This window comes from Wyeomyia smithii, chromosome 2 (genome assembly GCF_029784165.1).
Source record: "Wyeomyia smithii strain HCP4-BCI-WySm-NY-G18 chromosome 2, ASM2978416v1, whole genome shotgun sequence".
NCBI lineage: Eukaryota > Metazoa > Arthropoda > Insecta > Diptera > Culicidae > Wyeomyia > Wyeomyia smithii.
Window position 1 is genome coordinate 24,031,059 of NC_073695.1, and position 20,522 is coordinate 24,051,580.

The window sequence follows — 20,522 nt, forward strand, 5'->3', positions numbered from 1 at the left end:
CCGTTACTGCGGAGAGACAGAACGAACGTAACTTGTAGCAGCCAACAACACTAACAACAACCGGCGCGGCGGGACGTTTGAGAAGTTGACAAATGCTAATATGTACAAATACTGCCGCCACCGCCGTCGTCGTCGCTATGCTGGTGCCGCTGGGTGTCTAGTATTGGTGACTAGCCCGGCAGGAATAGGCGACTTTGGGGCCCTTCAAAAGACGTCAACGTCGATGGTAACCGGGCCGTACTTTGGCTGTATTTATTCACACACTTATAGGTATAAATATTGTTTGTCACAGCGCTCACGTGGTGCACAGTGCGAGCTTCTGTTACAGTCCAACTGATTCGTCGGAATCTTCCACGGCACTCAATGAAGATCGAAGTTTGTGCTTCAACTGTTTTGGCAACTTTAAAAGTAGTTCCCTAGCGTAAAATACTCAGCGGTCTAAACCTAGGTGTTGTTACTAATTAGAAACGCAATAAGGTTATGTTTCTTGTTTTCACAGATATTCGCTCAGTTTGGGATCATTTTATATTTAATCAATCTATGCTTTAAAAGCCTTTTATGTTATTTTCACGTAGGATTCCGCCTTACTTTAGTAGGGTAGCATGTCGCGAAATTCGCTACAATATTGACTTTGAATAAACATCACAACTGCGCATGTATTGTGGATTCAAATCACAGTTTCAATTTGAAAAGTCTTCCGTCAATAATACGGTCGTATTTTCATCATATTCCAATTGTTTTGGAATCTTTAAAAGTAGTCTCCTAGTATAAAGTACTCAGTTATTACTAATATTTTTTTTATTCTCGCTTATTTTCCGTCGGTCTAGTTCCGCCACTGTTGTTTATGCCAATCACCGACGCTTGGAGAGGCGACTCCACCCAGGACCCTAACTTGCGACCCGTTGATTAACGAACCGGCGCCAACGGTTTTACTTCCTCATGCGATGGAAGGCGTGATCCCAGACATTTTTCGCCTCAGAAAATTTCCCAGTGTCGGCTAGGGTTGAATCTAGACCAGTTGTGGATCACGCCACCCCACAACCATCGACACCTATGTTGCCGTTGGGATTCGAACCCAGGCCACCAGCGTGGTTGGCGGAGATGTTACCAACTACGCTAGGCCCCCCGCCGACTAAATAAATTATTGAAATGAGCAAAAATTTAATTGGAATTGGGAAAAATGACCAGAAATTTATTGAAAATAACTTCAACGGTGGGAATAACTATATACGCCATTTTTAGACTACCGTTTTGTAAACTATTACATAATATTTTCCCGTTTGAAGAAAAAAAATGTGTTAATTTTGTTTGGAATTCGAAAAGAAATAATAACTTATGCTGTATGCCAAATCTATGCTTCGAATCATAATTATAAATGGAACTAGGAACCACCACTTCATCATATCGGAGACAAAATAGCAAATGAATAAACTAACCTGCAAGATGGTCATGGGTTCAAATCTAAGTAGAATCAGGGCATTCGATGTCAGGCTTTCCTCTCACTTTTTCTTTTCGTTCAACACTTGACAAGACTAAATACCTCTTTGCAAAATAAGTCCCTCTTATGATGAAACTGGCCAGATGGACACACCTCTAAACAGAATTATAATTGGCGATTCTTGGTATGAGGAACGAGTGTCGGTGTACTAGACTTTCAATTCTGTTCGATTCCTAAATTTTTCCTTCTTTTTTTTTTTTTTTTGGAGGGTTGTTTTTGAATATTTTGCATGGTTCGGTTCAGCATTGCATTCAGATTTTTGACTCCCAGAGCCCATTAAACATCACAAAAAAAAAAAATATTCTAATAATTTTTAGATAAAACCATACAGAGCACAAATAAAAAAAATTTTGATCAAGAACTGAAATTTTCATTGCCAAGCGGGATTTACGCCAAAAGTTTACATGCAAAAAGATACTTGATGTCTTATCAGGGAGCTGAAATATTGGCATTTTTCTTTGTGATGGAAAACTAAGCATTTTGACAAATATGGTAAATAACTGTTTTACTTTGGGAGAAAAAAAATAACAATGTTCAACGAATGCATTTTTGGATGGCTAAGAACTTAGTAAAAGGTTTATAAATTCGGAAAAAAATGCGCAAAAAGTTAGAACAAAAATCGTGATTTTTAGTGCCTTCTATTAGAAAACTCAATGTTGTTTGTAATATATAAGAGATAGAAACATGATGTCTTCGGTAAAATTTCTTGTTTTAATATAACCTAAAACTTTGTCGAAGACACCTTGCGTCTATCTTATTCTGAATAAAAAGTAAATTTTTTATCTCATCACGGATTGATCACCTATCTTTCTACATTAAAAGATGCATTTTTGAATATCCTGAAACTCCTCCGAACATACCCTATGGTTATAATCAATATTTGAATCACTATTTAGGAAATTATAAGCACAAACGGCAAAATAAAACACTGTGCCATGGAGATATTGAGCTTTAGTGGCATTTTTGACAAAATGCATAGTTTTCCATCACATGTATAAATGCCAATATCTCAGCCCCCGGATAAGATATCAAGGATCTTTTTTCATGTAAATTTTCGTCTTGAATCCCGCTTTGCAGTAAAAATTTCAGTTATTGGTCACAAAAATGTTTTATATGTGTTTTAAAGGGTTTTAACTGCAAATTATGAAAAAAAATTCACTTTTTTGTGATGTTCAATGGGCTCTGTGAGCCAAATAACTGAAAGCGATGCTGAACCAAACCATGCAAAATATTCAAAAACAACCCCACAAAAATAAAAAAAATATATGGAAAAATTTAGGAATCGAACAGATTTGAAAAAAGTGCAGAATAACGATTTTTTAGAAAGTCGAAATGTTCTACAAAAATGCTATAAATGACAATATCTTTCAATTTAGGGCTGAGCACCTTGACGTTTTGAACATCGATTTTTTTTGGGACAGCCAAGTGGACAATCGTTTGTGCTAAAGGTGAAAACAGTTTCATCTGTTGGCTTCGATTATGCAAACCCTCTATAGCTGAAGTGATGGATTCGATGAAAATCGGGTGCATTTTCGCCAAATAAGAAAGAACCTGATTAGCCTGTCCTAGTTTTCTGACAACGATGCTCTAACTGCCCTAGAAAAACTGAAGTCCTCTTCATCCCCTGGACCAGATGGAATTCCAGCTATTGTACTTAAAAAGTGTGCATCACTGCTATGCGTACCTCTTAGGATTATTTTCAACAAATTGTTGGCACAGTCAAAGCATCCATTATTATGGAAAAATTATTTCTGTTCCCTGTTTTCAGGCACGGCGACAAGCAAAACTTTCTAAATTATCGTGGTATGGGCAAGATCCAAATCTTATTCGAAAACCACTGCATCACGCCCATGGAGCTTGGATTGCAAGTGGATACAATATACACAGATATGAAGGCATTTGACAAATAGGTTTACAATTATATTCACATTCACACTGCGTAGGCAATTACAATCTTTTAATGAAATAAAGCTTAAAATATATGTAATTGTGTTGATATGTCACCGTTTGTGGCAGAACACACAATAAAAATTCTGAATAAATATTAGTAAATAATTAATTCATCACAAAACATCTCCTACTATTAAATAAAAAGATACGAAGGCAGCATTTGATCGCGTTGATAAACAAAATTGAAAGACTTGGAGTTGCATCTCCTTTTGTTAATCGAATGAAATCTTATCTTAATGATCGATATTAATCGGTTAAATCGGGAAACCTGGAGTCTTAAGCAGGTATTAGACGAAGCAAATATTTGCTATTTTTTAATACAGATTTTATTTTGTGCAAATAAAAATCGTACCAAAAATAGCAAATATTTACGTCGTCTAATACCTGCTTTACAGTTTTGTAAATTCATCAGCTGTGCCTCAAGGAAGCAAACTTGGTCCATTGCCTTTTTTGTCAATAGGATGCAGACTAGGTTATGCCGATGATCCTAAATTATATATGGCAATAAAATCTATTGCTGGCTGCCGGGAGTTGCAGAGGTACAGTGACCTTTTCTGTGACTGGTGTTGCTATAATCTTCTGACCATTAGTGTGACAAAATGTTCCGTAACCTCATTCACCCGGAAGAAAAATCCAATAAACTGGAACTACACAATCAACGGTGGTGAATTACTCAATCGTACATTTGTAGTAAAAGATCTTGGTACATTGTAAGACTATCAAATCAACTATCAAACTATCATTTCGAAAGCGAATAAAAACTTGGCCTTTATTATGCGAATCGCCAGAAGGTTCAGAATCCCATTGCCTAAGAGCCTTATTATTTTCGCTTGTGCGTTCTGTAATAGAATCATGTGTTATTGTTTAGAGCTCGTACGCAGAAATATGGATCAGAAGGATTGAATCTGTGCAGTCGTGGTTCGTACGTTATGCCTTACGGTTCTTACCTTGGCGTAACAAGATGGAGCTACTTCCAAGTATGGATATCCTGGGTTAAAAACGGAAGCTGTTATGGTTGGTGAACTTTTGACTAGCCTCATAGATGCCCCTTGTATCCTGTCGCAAATAAACATCAACGCCCCCGCAATAAACTTCAGATCAGCAGATATGCTTAGCCTTGACTTCCAGCGTACTGTATACGGACAAAATGAACCAAAAATAGGCCAAGACAAGCTCTTAGACAAATTTCAACTGTGCATGTATGCAGCGCTAATGTTAATTATTGAAATTTAAATGTTGCAAATTGTTGAATGCAAATTGACAAATGCAAATTGTTGAATGCTAATTATTAAATGCTAATTGTTAAATTTAATGTTTGTAGAAGTATGAATGTAGGAATTCTGGAGCGTTTTTACGTTCGTTTGAGACTGGATCTTGGCTTTCTCAGTTGTGCTTCTCCCCACCCTAGAAAAACCATCATGACCCTAATGGCTAGATGGTGAAAAGAAGAAAAATAAAAAAATAAAATAAAATATCAGTGATTGTGTCACGAAGGAGATGCTCCAGCTCAAACATGTATTATTGAATCGTGGGTAAACCTGCTGCAAAAATTTCAAGCTAATTTCAAGCTAAAATAAACAATAACCCCTCGTACATTCTCACGAAAGTTCTTTTCCTACATGATATTCTGTGAGGCTTCGAATTATCTGAATTCATCTTTGAAGTATTACTACAATTTTTAATCCTACTACTTTTTAATCCAAAGAACATTAATAGAGTGAGGATGAAAAAACTAACAATAAGGCACAGACAATTTAATCCGCTTAACCTTTTATGACATCGGTGTTTTAGATGGCGAATGTATCTGCGATTATCTTACAAGAGTGAATACGAACTTACTAGAGCTGAAAATTTACGAATTTAAAATAAAGCACCCGCATTTGGAGAACAAGACACACAAACACTTTACAAAAATGATTATTGAAATGAACACAATAAATTAAACAAAATATTCAGAAAGTTGATAAGAAATTTTACCGAAATAACTCAAGTTGCCCTAACAAAATTTTGATAATGGTAAACTGCGAGCCAACTGTAATACTATAACAGTGATTTTTAAATGGTGCCCCGCGAAGCTTTTGAAGCTGCTCGCGGCGTCCCAGATCTTTTGCTCGGCGGAACACTTCTTTAAAAAAGCAAATGAAAGAAACTTGTGCATAAAATTTTCGTAGTCCAATAAATTTTATTGGTGCCAAACGCTTGAGGCCGCATGCATTGAAATGTGGAGTTATCCAATGATTTTTTTTAAATGTCAGTCTCAACTCGAAGGTCAAATATTTTCAAAAAAAAAAAAAAAAAGGTTTGGTAGATAACACGAGACCTCGACATTTCATGCATTTTTAGGTCATTTGGCGTGAAAAATCGATCTCGAAAATTTCGTAAACCTGTGCTTTTTTTCTTGGAAAAAGAGTGAAACTTTGGCCGCACATATTGCCGAAAATTTTATTAAACTTTGCATTCAAGAAGTCGTTCATGTAATGATTGATGATAAGGCAGAAAAATTGTTAGATTCGATTCCCATGCTGATCAACATGATTTCTCAGCGTATTTTTGACATGGCTAACGATGTCAAGGCGAAAAATCTTTTAGATCACGCCTTCCGTGATTGACACAACAAGCAGTGGTGGAACTAGACCGACGGAAAATAAAAGAAAAAAAAAGCTACGCAAAAGACGAAAACAGTTCCTTCCACTGAAACCTTCATGACATTGGTTTTTTGAGATGCGCGTGGAAGAATTTTCAATTTGGCCAAAAATGAAGGATTGTGTCATTAGGGCAGTGGTCCAGTTTAAACATGCATTATTGCATCATCGGCAATACTACTGCGCATATATTAAGATTTTTCAAATATAACAAAACTTTTAAAAAACATTGCCTAATTGAGGAAAAGAATTGGAAAAAAAATTTCTTCTTACATTCTCACCAAAGTCTTATTCCTATATGATATTCCGTGAGGCTTCAACTTATCTTAATTCATCTTCGAAGTATTACTACACACATCATTTTTAGTCTACCGTTTTCGAAAATAAACAACTAGAAATAAGTTTTACTTAGGAACTACGTCACTAGTGGCGCTGCAAAATCTTGCTTTCCAGTATTGCTTTTTAGAGAAATGCTGCGACTCCAGCAAAGTTTCAGATACTTCCACAAAAATCTTTGCTGAAGGCATTTTTCTTCTAACTTCTCTTGTTTTGAAGATATACTGTTTCATATTAGACTAGTTCTTGAAAATTGGATTTTTTTAAATATCCAATCAGATCGTTGCTAAGCAATAACTAGCAGACGAAACCTGCATTGGATGAAAATATAACCATTATAACTTTACGAAGCTGCTTGAAACGTTTGTCCCTTCCAGTACTTTGTTTGCCTGATATGCAATATCATTTTTTACATTTTTTGGCAATAACTCGATCTGGGTAGTAACTATCTTTTTCACGTCTAGTCCATGCAATGCTATCGATTACGTTTTTGATTGCTGTTTTGTGAGGGTTTTGTTCGATGGATTTTCGTAGATCAATATTTCCCACATTACTACAGGCTGTAGTAACATCTATCGATTTATTTTCAAGAAGTTATCTGCCGTTCTACACATATTTGTCCCATGTTCCAAATCATGCAAACGAGAAAAACGATGTTAAAGTTTTACAATACTTTTACGTGTTGCGTCAATGTGACAAATGCAATTATGGGTTCCTAACCAGTTTTACCTTACAATAGACTGTTTTTAATAAATCTAGTTGAAGGTTTTTCGATTTACCACTCTTTTTCATGAAAATACCCACTGGGACAATATTGCCGAGAAATTTGCCTTCTAATATGTAATTTCTACGCATATCAGTCCCACCACGTGCATTCGATGTTTCCCAATACAAAGTTCGTACTGGGGATACAAGGCTGTTCAAGCTTTAAACTCTGAAACCCGTAATGTACCAAACGTTGTTAGGAGAAGTCTTTAGTGCTCTGTAGCACTTCCCATGTTATAAATGTGGGAATTAGTGGTTAGTGGGGTGATTTAGAATAGAAATAATCTAGTGGGACAAATATGTGTAGAAAATCATCGATGGGACAAACAGACTTGGTATAGTTTTTCAAGATTTTCGGAACAAACAATGTTATTTTTAAAAGTTTTTCAAAAATATACGTGAAAATAGACTCATTGGTGATAAAAAACGAAGATCACCCAAAAGTAACATGGGACAACTATGCGTAGAACGGCAGTTATGTTCGGTCAAGACATTTGTGTCTGACGTTAAATTTACTTGTCAAATTCACCGTGGAGGATAATGTTGTTGATTTCAACCGTCTTATTCGGTATTTGACTGAAAATAACTTTTATTTTACGGACGACACCAAGTATGCCGAGCCGTTCAAGGTTGTCTTAAAGGATCCCACCTCTGATTAAACAATTTTATCAATGGTCAAATCAAAATTACTTTTACAGAATTGCCTTTCCCAAGTAATTAATATGGAACAAAATTCACGAGGTGAAACCAGTCACAAACCTGAGGTTTTCCTTGTAATTTTTTAAATTAATTTGCTATGCTTGCTATTAGCTTAACAATTTAAAAATTTTAGAAAAAGCGCATATTATGTATAATGTGTGAATAAAGTGGAAGTTCTATAGGAAACTATACGGAGGTGAAGAAGGCATCGCTCAATGCCATGTTTGCCAACGATATCATGGTTCAAAATTTTGTAACATGGATCCAAAGTATTTGTTTTGTGGAAACATTATACATGTTCAGTGAACCATGTATGTCATGTTCCGCTTAGCCAGGATATCACGAAATGTGACATTGGGACACCCTTTGAGAGTCCAAAAAATGAATTTATAATGTCATACTGAAAGGTGCGATAATTTTCAATGAATAAGTTAAATTTACTCTTATTGGCAGTAAACATTCAATTCACATGGTACCTCTAATACCTCAAGAAATGTAACATTCAAATGTAACTCACCTCAAGAAATGTAACATTAAATGTAACAATTCAACACATTGAAAAAAAATTCTGGACATCAGTTGGAAACATTGGGCCGCGATCAAAATCAGCAATTACAATCAGCAATTACAATTACAATTCGGAATAATCTTACTCTAACATCTTGGACAAGCAGAAAATAAAATTAGTTAATTCAATTTTTTCCACACACAATGTTTAAGTACGGTTTCACGGGCACAGTTTAGAATGTTTTACAATTAAAACTATTGCCCGACCACGGTTGAAAGTGTACTTTATCAGGTGTGGTTATAAGCTAACACTTGGCACATGATATTTTTCGACTTCAAAGTGCCCCAACCCAATTAACGAAAAATATTGAACCACAAAAAAAACTTAAATTGAAATAAAATTGTTAATACACGGTCCAAACGCGTTCTCATTATTTTTACGCCGAAATAAAATACATATCTCCCGATCGTTAAACATTAGCGAGAATTTATTCAATCGCCAACTGTAAATCGAACTGCCATTCAAACATCCTCCCGGTGTTTCGTTTTTTTTTTCTTGGCTCGTTTGTTCCTTTGCTCGAATTTATCGTCATAATGATTATATTTTCCCCCAACATGAAAGAGATATTAAACGCCCCAAAGGTGCCGAAACGGTGCGCGTCAGGAAGCAGCCAGCCGAATCTCTCTCTCTATCTCTTGCTGCTCAATTTACACTCGAAACCATTTTCGTCTGACCGTTGCGCATTTTTTTTTATAATCACAATAACAATATTCGTTATTGTTATTAGTAAATTATTTAAACAGCTTGACCAATAAACAACGGCGCGAACAAGATAAACAACCTGCGCGCGTTAGAAGCTTCCCAAGCCGTACACAGATTCCCTTTGATGATCGGTCCGGTGCTGCTGCTGTTGCCGCTGCCATGGGACGCAGTTTCTCTCCGGCAGTGACTTCCATTTGGAGCCTATCAGTTCGCCAGACTGGATGACGCAGTTGGTTTATATTTTGTAGAATAATTTGGATGCTGGCGATTTTCTGCTACCCACAAAATAGAACGAATTACATCTTGCAGGGAACCGAAATAGGTCCATTGGCCCCGCATGATCACGATGGAGGCTACAAAGCAAGAGGTGAGTACAAGCCGTTCATTTCTGGAAATTCGTTTAGGAAATTGAACTCGTTGATGAGACGAAATGATGAAAGTCATCGACTAGATTTATGAATGGCCGAAGCGAATTTGATGAAAAGTCTTTTACCGTTGCCTCATTTTTCATAGACGATCTCGGTCTACCTGCTAGGGAAGAAAGACCCAGCATAGAAGCTGATGACCACGACGATAATGATGTTTCCACGCGCGGAAATGACCGAAGCTGAAGATATGATGACCATAAATAGCCTACACAACAATGACCGGGCAAGTTATTATAGGGTTCCGCCAAGCCAAGCTGTTCACTCATTCATTCATAACTCTATCAAAATTTGACCACAGAAGGTGGATCAAGAAGATTGAGGTAGCAAATTTTACTCCAATCAAAGCGAGAAAATCGAAAATCAACTCAATGAATTAGGCTAAATGGAAAGAGAGGTCTTTTTCAAACGGCAGTTGATAACTACGTTATACGGGATGGGAATAACTATGTTTTGAACATTGATGTGTCAAAATAGTCACTGCGGAACTTTGAGCGGAGTTTGAAACAAACGATGCAACTCACGTAAAATAAGTAACAGTTACTGGGTCTGTGCTCTGGCAAAATAACGAAACGAGAGTAGGTAGGAACACGTACAAAATATGGGCCATACAATCTTTTCGCTTTATGTGGAACGTTCGACTCGAGCCATCATAATAATATGTGTAATGTTTTTACGATCAATAAATCTAAGATTGTACCGTCCGGCCATTTCCGTATGCAGCCACTCGAGATATGAGTGCTGCGGAATCATAAAAAAAACTGTTCGCTTGGAAGTTTTTATTTTATTATTTAAAACATTGTTTATTTTTTTGCTCCAAGTTTTTTTTATTGCCCTACTGTCGTGTGTTCCCTCTTTTGGACTGGACAAGTTATTACGCATTCCCGCCATAACGAAACCTTAAAAAACCCCAAGATGAGTGGGAAGGGCAAACCTCGGAAGTGGCTTGCTTCTCGTTTGAGGATGAATCTGAATAATATTTTTGATGGCGACTGAAAAATGTTTTTATAGCGTAGTCTGATCTAGTGATTGACATAGTACTAGTGTATGTGATTTTCATCGTAATCAGTGTTTCTGTTGAAATTAAACTGGGCTTCTTCGTTTAACAAAAACATTATACGATCCGGGAAAGATTTTTGGAATCTACCCGTTTGATTCCTAAGTTGCTATCAGCTTTGAAGTGTAAAAATCTCAAAATAAAATAAATTCATAAATAAACTCACATGTTGGATTTCAGTATATTTCTTCAAAAGTAGAACTTCGTTTACCTGCAACGATAAAAGAGGGAGAAAAGTAATCGATATTAGTAGAGTAAAAAAACAGCTTATCAGAACCTTCTAGTCTCTAGTCTGGAAGGCAAATAAAAAACCATCATTTTCAGTGTTTATTAATGCTGAGTTTACTCCCAGCTGTCACACCGACCTCGGACATACTATAATTCACATTTTTATTCCACTGGATCCTGTCCGGTCATTTGAATGTTTGAAAAGCGCCTTCCAATGAATTATTATTGAGCAAGTACACGCTGTACAATCTCAGATATAAATTTAGATATGGATTCTACAATGAATTCCCATAAATAATTTACAATTTTCCCTGCCGGTCTGACGGCTCAGGACTACGCTTGACCAGGAAGAAGGTTAACCGGGTGGGTGATGTGGCAGTGTATTCGAAGGCAGCAGGAAAAGGATGGAAAGAAAAACTTTCCGACATCTAATGCTAGCAAACTGAACCTGAACCACCCTCACATAAACATATGTATGCGATGCCACTCTTCCGCTCGATTTACCTCCAGCTTGAACCGGGTATCAGCTTCTGCACGATTTCTCCGTCCAGTGCTGCACAATCCGATAGCCCTCGCTCCCGGATGGTCCTACAGCCCGTGGAATGCAAAAATCAATTTGCATAAAATGGAACAGTCGTGTGGAAAATATTGTAATAAGTGGCCCGGCTGGGGTGGATGAATAAATAATAAACGCTGCTTCCGCTTCTAATGTGCCGGCATTTACCGGGCTGGAAAGTATGATTACCGATCTGCTTGCCACCCAAGACGGCGGACGCGGTCCGATCTGGCCGCTGTGTTGCTGCTGTCCTTGGTGCAGGCAGCAAGGAGCTGCTCGAAACGACGAACGTCAGAGGAAGCACATAATTTTGAGATTGCTCGAGAAAAACAAGTTATAAATGTAAACATTTATATTTTTCGGTTATCAGAATCGAAATAATTCTGCTAAGGAGAATCAAATAAAATATTTTACGAAAACTAGTGTCCGGTTAAAAAGTTTAGATGGGAAAGGCCCATAGAATGACGTGAAAAGTTAAAAAATTGATAGTATTTTATCTGAACATTAGGTAAGTAACAAAACTAAAAACCGACAAGAAAATGGAAGAGGTTGACGAAATAAATACTTAAACTAAGAGTTAAAATCAATATAAACAGAAAAAATCAAACAAAAGACAAAAAAAACATAAACAGTTAATTTTATTTTTGTGTATTACTAATAGATCGTGAATTGATATCGGGGGGCTGAATGGTTTTGGTATTTTAAAAGAAAACTATTTAATTCTTATACCTTGCCTACTTACAAGTTCTAGCTTTAATTCGCGTCCTACGGCTTTTTAAAACATATAACTATTAAAACATATGACTATATAACAGTTAACTTATTCAAATATAATTTCCCCGAAGAGGATACCAATCGGTGTCGAAACGTAGGACAGAATTAAATGGCTGTTTTGAAAATCACTTAGCCGAAAAACCCCCAGATGTTAATATAATTAACCAGTTGAACTAGAGATATCCATGAGTAAAAAAAATAGAATAAATATTACGTTTACACTTAGGGTCTCGATGTTTTTTTTAATAAAATAAGGAACTTTATTTTGAAGAATTAGTTTAAAGTATTGTCTATCGTTGGACTTTGTCCCCATCTTTTTGACAAAGCTCGAATACCGTCACAATAAAAGTGTTCGATGCTTGAAGCAACCCATGAACACGTCATAATTGGACGACATAATATGTGGCTGGTAAGGTAGTACTTCCTATTGGGCGTTACTATGATAGTTTTAAAAAAAAAAATGACAGTGTGAGGCCGAGCGTTGTCATGCAGTAGAATAACTTTTTCCTATCTCTGCTCGTATTATGGCCTTTTTTCGCGCAGTGATCAGCCTAAGCGCATTAATTAAAGTCGATACCGTTTCAGAGATGGTTTGGTTCGGTTTCGACAGCTCATAATAAAAAGCACAGATCTGGACCAACCAAATACATTGCATAAACTTCGCAGCGGGTATATACGACGACGTAGAAACATGACCGAGCAGTTCCCACTTATATGTTTTTGTCTTTAGGTTACTGTAATGAAACCATTTTTCATTACTCGTCAAGATACAATGAATGAATCATTAACTTCTCATACCGAAACAAGCTGCTCCGACGTTTAGCATGGATCCTCATCGAGTGAGCTGAATTGGATAACTGAATTGGATAAATTAATTCAGTGTCTTCGGAGGTTTTTAGTCTTCCTTCCTGCGAACAGTTTTCAACAGCAAAATAACTGCCTTTCAACCAATGGAATCAAACGCAGCACGTTGTTTCACTAAGACTAGCGCTTACGTAAACTTTTTTAACTCTCGATGCGCTTCAGCTACCGTTCTTTATATGTAATGTAATTTTTTAGCACAAAATCAGACATTTTTACACAACTCAAAGCATATGCCGCAACAATAAAATCACTTACGTGTCGAAACGGATCGTTTTCCATATGTCTCAACTTGTTATATAACATTTAAAATATAGATCATTCCATCTCAAGTGATCAAAAAAGGTACAAACGTGGCAACGACCTTCTCAAAGTCTCAAAGCTCAAAGCTTGGGGAATTTTTCATTCAATGCCATTATGTAGAAACCCTAATTTTGGTGCCGATCGGTCCACCCCTAACCCCGTGGGACCATCCTCTTTTTTGGAAAATGTCCCACTTTTGCGAAAAACCTTATTTTCTTTCAATTACGGTTACAAAAGCATGATGTTTAGAAATAAACTAATGCATGTTTTTTTTTTCTAGAAAAGTAGTTAAGGATTCCAAAAAATATCATTTTTTAGGTTGTTTTGCTTTTAGAAACCGAATTTGCTTTTTTGGCTATTGAGTATATACGTACATTTCAAATTAAATATTTCCGTCGTGTTTCTGAGAAAATTTTAACATTAGGTTCGAGGTATTATGAGCAAAACTCGAGTTACAGCATTGTTAAGTATTAAATTCAAAGTTTCCCTGAAACTCTTTCAATTATGAATATTCTAAATGACGGAATTTGAAATAAAAAAATAGTCAAGAAATCCAAAAGAATAACAATTTTGACCGACATTGTTGCCAGATGTATTGTTTTTGCCGTTGAAAAAATAATTGTATTTTTCGGTAAATGAGTATATTTTGCTTCAAACTCGAAAAATGCATCGTATTTCTGAGAAAATTTTACACATAAAATACTTGCCACACAGAGGTATTGAAAATCGTTAAAAATCTGTCCACGTGGTATGTGGATGGCCCTTAAATCTAGCGAAGAAAACCACTGTCGAGGACGTTCGATACCCTGTCTAAATTGAGTTTCAAGGTTTTAGAAATAATTTTTTGGATATTTTTTTAAATATAAGGCTTAGGATAATTTAAAAAAACTAAGCTTGGGGTTTACAATGTGAATCTCGAGTTTTGTTTTTCGGATGTTGGATTTCGACATTTGGATATCTAAGACAACGTTTTTGGCAAATGTTCCAACTTTGTTGTCCTAGATTCAAAATTATTACTATTATAATTTTGTCCTCAGTCCAGGGATACCAAATGTGCAGATTTGTTTGCAAAACGCAGATTTTTGGAGTCCATGTGCAGATATTTATTGATTTGCAGATATTTGCAGTTTTTCCACGGTTTCTGCAGATTTTTGTCAGAGTCTTCTTATATATGCGCAGATTTTCTCAAAATGTGTGCAGATTTTTACAGACTTTTGCTTGCGCGAGCGAAATTTTTTCGGATCACGGATAGATTCTTTTCAGATTTCGAGCACATTTTCCGGTCTTTTGAGCAGTTGCAGTTGTCTTTTGAGCAGCACGTAAAAGCTCTGTATCTACAAACAAGTGCTCTGCGCGCTGCCGTTCTTTTGTTTAGTTCTGCTACATTGGCTGTCTTTTTGATTGTGCGAAGAAATGGAAGGCAATACCATTGCAGCGCAGCTGCGAAAGGCTAACTCTGAAGGTGGACCTTGTGTGATGCGTGTTAACACAGCCGTGATTGACTTTGCATCCTGTGTCCTGCGCCCCCCGATACGTGAAGTCGAAAAAATAATCAAAAGTGAAATGAGAATCAATATCGATGAAGTGGATACAATATACAAATGCATCATGTGCGCAATTGTGTGCTGATAACATTCAAGTTACTCGATGGCGCTGAAAAATTTATAACCGAAAATAACATGAAACATCGTATTCGGAATGAGCAGTTAAACTATTTGATTCCGGTGTATATGGAAGACAATGCTATTGATGTACGCATCCATGACCTTCCAAGGGCGTTTAGTCCGAGGTCAATAGAGCGTGTGATAAGCGAGTATTGAGAAGTTTTGTCTATTAGACACGACACGTGGAAAAACTTCTTTCCGGAAGTTTACAATGGCGTAAGTATTGTGCGCATGTGTATAACCAAATCAATACCGAGTTTTGTCACATTTGCCGGTCGAACGTACTTCGAACAAAGTTTGGTTACCTACAAAAACCAACGCGCAACTTGCCAATGGTGTGGCTTAGAAGCTCATCCGGGAAACCCCTGCAACAAAGCGGTACAACACAGCTCGTCATCCTCGACACCCAACGACGAAAAAAGAAGTGAACAGTCATCAACGAAATTACCATCAGCGGAAACAACAAAGACAACAACACAAAATCCAATTGCGAAACTGCCAACAACTAAAACAGCAACGGAAAAAACATCGGTACAAGATACATCAGCGCAAACTAAGGACAACCTACCTGATACTGATGCCATCGAGTTTAAAGAGATAAAACGAAGACTTCGAAAGTACAAAACCTCGAATGGAAGCGATAGCGAGATGTCAGCCAGCGAGAACGACATGATTTGCTCTGACCCGGAGTCAGGCAAGTATATTGGTTCACCTCCCCGGAAAAGGACCACGACGCGCAGTAACAACCGAAATGGCCCCACAACAAGAAAACCAAATGCAACAAATAATAATATACAGCAGCAGTAGCGTTTTTTATTTTATTTTTTGTATCTGGCACCGTAAACCTAGAGGTATTGTGTCGTGTCAAATAAACGAGTTAATAAAAAAAAAATTTGTCCTGATTGTTGCTAAGAGTTCGAATGTTGAGTTGTTGTGAACAGTGGGTATAATTTCGGCTAATAAGTTTCAAAAAATTTGTACTTTAACTATTTTAATATGTAAAATATAACACTTAATAGATCAACTTAGTTTCCCTTGAAGATGTCACTGATCAGTGACGAAACATCGGAAAGCAAAAAAGGTGTTCTACTTTTTGAGACTGATCAGCTTAAAATCAAAACCATCATATCAAGAAGACTGGCATCTCTGGATCGATCCTATACAAATGACAAGCGTCAAATCAAACAGCGCACTTCATCTATTAAAGGTGGAAGTTTGCATCGCTGCGAAGACAGAGTGGGCACACCACTGGGGCACCAACAGAAAAATTGGCAAAATGGTTAGTCAAGGAATTCCAATCAATGCCGAACAAATTTTCTAGTCGATCTGTTAAGAGCACAGGAGATTTTGTTGAAAATTTAAAATCATCGGGGGGTATCAACACTGGCGAGATAATGGTTTCTTTTGATGTCACAGCACTTTTTCCGAGTGTTCCAGTGAAAGAAGCAATAAATCTTTTGGAAGATTGGCTTTTTCCCAACGATGTGACAACCCTTGGAAAACTAAAGTACGCAGTTACTTGAAATTAACTCGACTTTGTATGGACGAGAATTATTTTTCATTTCGTGGGAAATTTAACAAACAAACAAAAGGAGCACCAATGGGGAATCCGCTTTCACCTTTCTTATGTGAGCTTTTTATGGCACATTTATAAAATAAACTAAATGAAAAAGACTGCTTACCAGATCGTTGGTTGAGGTATGTTGATGATATTTTTTGTATTTTACAACAGGGGGACTTGGAAAGCTTTTGGGAATTTTGAATGGTATTCATAAAAATATCCAGTTCACTTTGGAAATTGAACAAAACAACAGGCTTCCATTTAAGATGTAGTCGTTGTTAAAAACTCCAACCACTCTGAATCGAATCTTCAGGAAACCCACACATACTAAGCGGGTAATACCTAACACTTCTAACCACTCCTCCCAGCATAAAATGGCTTCTTTCCACCATATGATCCACCGTATGGAATCTTTGCCTCTCAGTAATCATTTCTCTTTGTTTTTTAAATTTCTACCTAAAACTCCCCGACAAGACATGGATCACCAGGCCGCACATTTCTCTACCTAACGCAAGTTTGTTTACGTTCTCTGAGTTAAAATTTGTCCCATTCGTTTATTTTTTTTTCTCTGTGTGGACTCATCACTGCGACCAGAGGCATTTTGATCTATTGTTATATTGCCCAGGTGTTTTCTGTACTCCGCACTTCATATTATTGGCAGTATCACTATTGAAGTGAATGCTTTTTTTTTCATTTTATATCCGTGCTTGTGTGTGAGAGTTTACCCTTACATTTCAAGCTTACTGCTCTACTATACCGAGCCTCTTTTCTATCCTACCAATATCGCCAAATTACAATTGCCCGAACTGAGGCTACACCTAACGTTCCTCTCTGACCAGGTTTATTCTAAGAGGGACTTATTATGTCAAGAGGAACGAGTCTTATCGAAACCTCGTTCCTCGTGCCAATGTCGCCAATTACAATTTCCTGTAGAGGGTAAATATTTCTGAAATCAGTTTTATTATAAGAAGGACTTATTTTGTCAAGAGGAAGGAGTCTTATCGAACCTCGTTCCTCCTACCAACACCGCGTCATAATCACAATTCCCTGAAGAGGCACTCAATGCTTCACCTCTGGTCAGGTTTATTATAAGTAGGACTTATATTTTTGTCGGGAGAAAGGAGTCGTATCGAAACCTTGTTCCTCCAGCCAAGACCGCGTAATAATTACAATTCCCTGGAGAGAACTCTTATACGTTACTCAGAACAGTTTTATTATAAGAGGGACTTTTTTGTTAGGATGAAAGTCAGCAAGGTTACTATAGAGAATTCAGCTTGAAGGAAGGGTATGTAGTAGAGAGCCTGAGAATTAACCCATGTTAAAGTCCTTTGACAACCAAATGACCTGATTCTACTAAGATTCGAACCCACGACCACTCGCTTATCAAAGCGGACTCTGTAACCTTGCGGCTACGAAGCTCTCTATTCGTTTATTTACTTAGGTATAAACATTTAGGAGCTTCGCTATTTTCTACACAGTCCAAATAAGCACAGACGAAGACGCTAAGTAAGCGTTGAAATACGTATATGCAAGTGATAAGTAAAAAATTATAGAATTGAATAGTGAAAGTGGATAAAAAAGTGTAATGTGTAGAATAAAAATTACCCTGAACAGACAAAATAGTGACAAAATAGAACAATTGAAAAAAAAAACAACAATTTGTTACGTAGCTTGGTTTGATCCCCTCCCCCCTCACCCTCCCCCTAGTCGCATTTCGTCACAAATCTGCGAACATCCCCCCCTCCTCCCTCGAATGCTCCGTCATTTATGAATGTTCCCTTACCAAAGGCACCAAAATTCACAGTAAAAAAAAAAAAAGCTATTATCGTTTCAGCGCAACTTGTTTGAGCTTTAGGGCAATTTTCGTTACGCTTTTGTCGACCAGTGTTCCATATGTATATATTATAATATATAATTTATTCGTCGATATTTTGAGTATTTCGATTTTGGCATCTGCATTTCAAATCGTAAATATTGAATTTTGAACTGAGCTTCAATGGCCAAGAACTTTTAAAACCGAAAAACTTTTTTCATCTTTGAATGACTTGTTCCAAGAAAATTGCAATTCTTATCATCGTTGAAAACAAAAAACTACAATCAACAGTTTTCAAGTTCATTTTTGTCCCATAAGTAGCATTAAATAAGCTCGACGCCAAAATAAAGAAATAGAGGACATTTGTAGTTAGAAAGAATTCGTAAAAAAAATTAACTCTATTCAAACTTTTTCTAAATTTAACAATTCTTAAATTTGTGACATTATCAATTTGTTTTACATTTGTGACAAATCTAAAACAATATCTCATCAAATTGTGCAGGTATATTATTGCATATATATTCCTCTTCACATAAACATGCAATCGTTCGCCTTCAAAAATGACCAACAATAACGTTCCGCGAACAAATAATCAATACAAGTAGAAAAACCAAATCCTATACGTATGTAGGAGGTGCTGCCAAACAGCACACGGTTCTTTTTCAGGGACATGCTTGACATCATCCTATTTCACCCCAAAGCACCGCACCGCCGCCCAAAGCATATATTAATAACAAAGGTGATTTTATGTCGAAAAATATAGGCTTATAACTCGCGCCTCTACCGTTTCAACTCCGCCGTCCCAAACGCCGGAACACCCCTCCCAGTCGGTAAGAAACTGCATCACAAGTATGAATTCTCGTTTTAGTTGACTTCCTGTTGCATACTCGAACGGCAAAGAAAACTCGCCGCACCGCGCCGATTCGTAGAAGAGGAAAAAAAATTATCGCTTCGATCAAACATATATTTCACACGAGAAAGCGGCATATTTATTATATTAAATGCACTTTTTAGTACAATTCGACCGGATTTCGGCTGTTCTCGTGAATGCATGAATGCATGCATGCAGTACATTTGATGTTTAATGCATCAACCGCCCACATTTCGCCCCGCAAATGGGAACGAGGAAGTGTCGAAGAGTTTGTTTTTACCGGCGTACCTTCTCAGACTGTTGGGGAAGGTAAATGACTTTTTCTTCGTTCGGTGGTGGAAAAGCTGCTACCTCTTGATTGATGGAAGATAACAACCCAGTTGACGTGTGTTTTATTTTTCTCCACCGACACCTTTAGAGTGACTTAGAATTAAAATTAGACAATTTGCCTATCGCATTGAAGAAAACACACAACACAACCTTTCCCGCTAAAGAGTTCATCGCCGGATGTGACCCGAGAGTGGCATTTTTTAACAGTTTTGCGAATGCACTGGTAGCAATTTGCATCACATAAGAATGAAAAACTCTAAATCAAAACCGTGGCGAACAACAAGACCCTGGAAGGGTAGTTGGATACCGTTTAGAATAACAATTTTCTTTAAACAGCGGAAATTATTTGCACTACCCTTCACGGGAAACCTTTCGAATGCCAGGACGAGGATTATAATTTGAACCATTTATGCAATCGCTCGCAGTGTAACGGAGAAATAAAACCCAAAAAAAACATGTCTGGAGCGACTGTAGCCAAAGTACATTATGCAATTTGCAATTGGTGGTGCAATTTACTCAATGTGATTTCAGCCGCCCGATATGGGCCGAAAATCCGTCGAAAAACACATGTTTCTATTATTTTTCGGAACCAGCGGATTCCGGAAACAATAAATCCGGGTGGAAAGCGGCGATTTTCGAAGCCTCCACAACCCGATGGATAAGACAGTCAGCCACAGCCAAAAATATTCTAAATTGAGTTATTTCGGGTAATTGGTGGGATTTTATGATTATAGCTACTTTCCGAGTCGACTTCGCGTGGCGAGTTCCGGAACTGGCGCTCTCCGGACTCCGGTAGTATTGGCCGAAAATTTTACATCATTATTTTCGGCTTAGTCGATCGTTTATTGTTTCGCCCTTCGGCTGGACTTGGCCGACTCTGAAGAGTACAAAGGCTTTCCTCGTGGGGAGTAGATAGTTG

The 20,522-nt window shown here is 37.3% G+C and overlaps 1 protein-coding gene across 4 annotated transcripts in view; it reads right to left on the reverse strand.

The window, feature by feature from the left end:
* LOC129719467 (protein bric-a-brac 1-like) overlaps positions 1-20,522 on the reverse strand; it is a 376,548-nt gene that overhangs the window by 112,079 nt on the left and 243,947 nt on the right. For 2 of the 4 annotated variants that reach the window (XM_055670810.1, XM_055670807.1), the window contains exon 2: positions 10,809-10,853. The exons of the other annotated variants lie outside the window; for them this stretch is intronic. In XM_055670810.1, the coding sequence (XP_055526785.1) occupies positions 10,809-10,853 (45 nt within the window). The remainder of the gene's footprint in view (positions 1-10,808; positions 10,854-20,522) is intronic. 4 annotated transcript variants of the gene reach the window in all.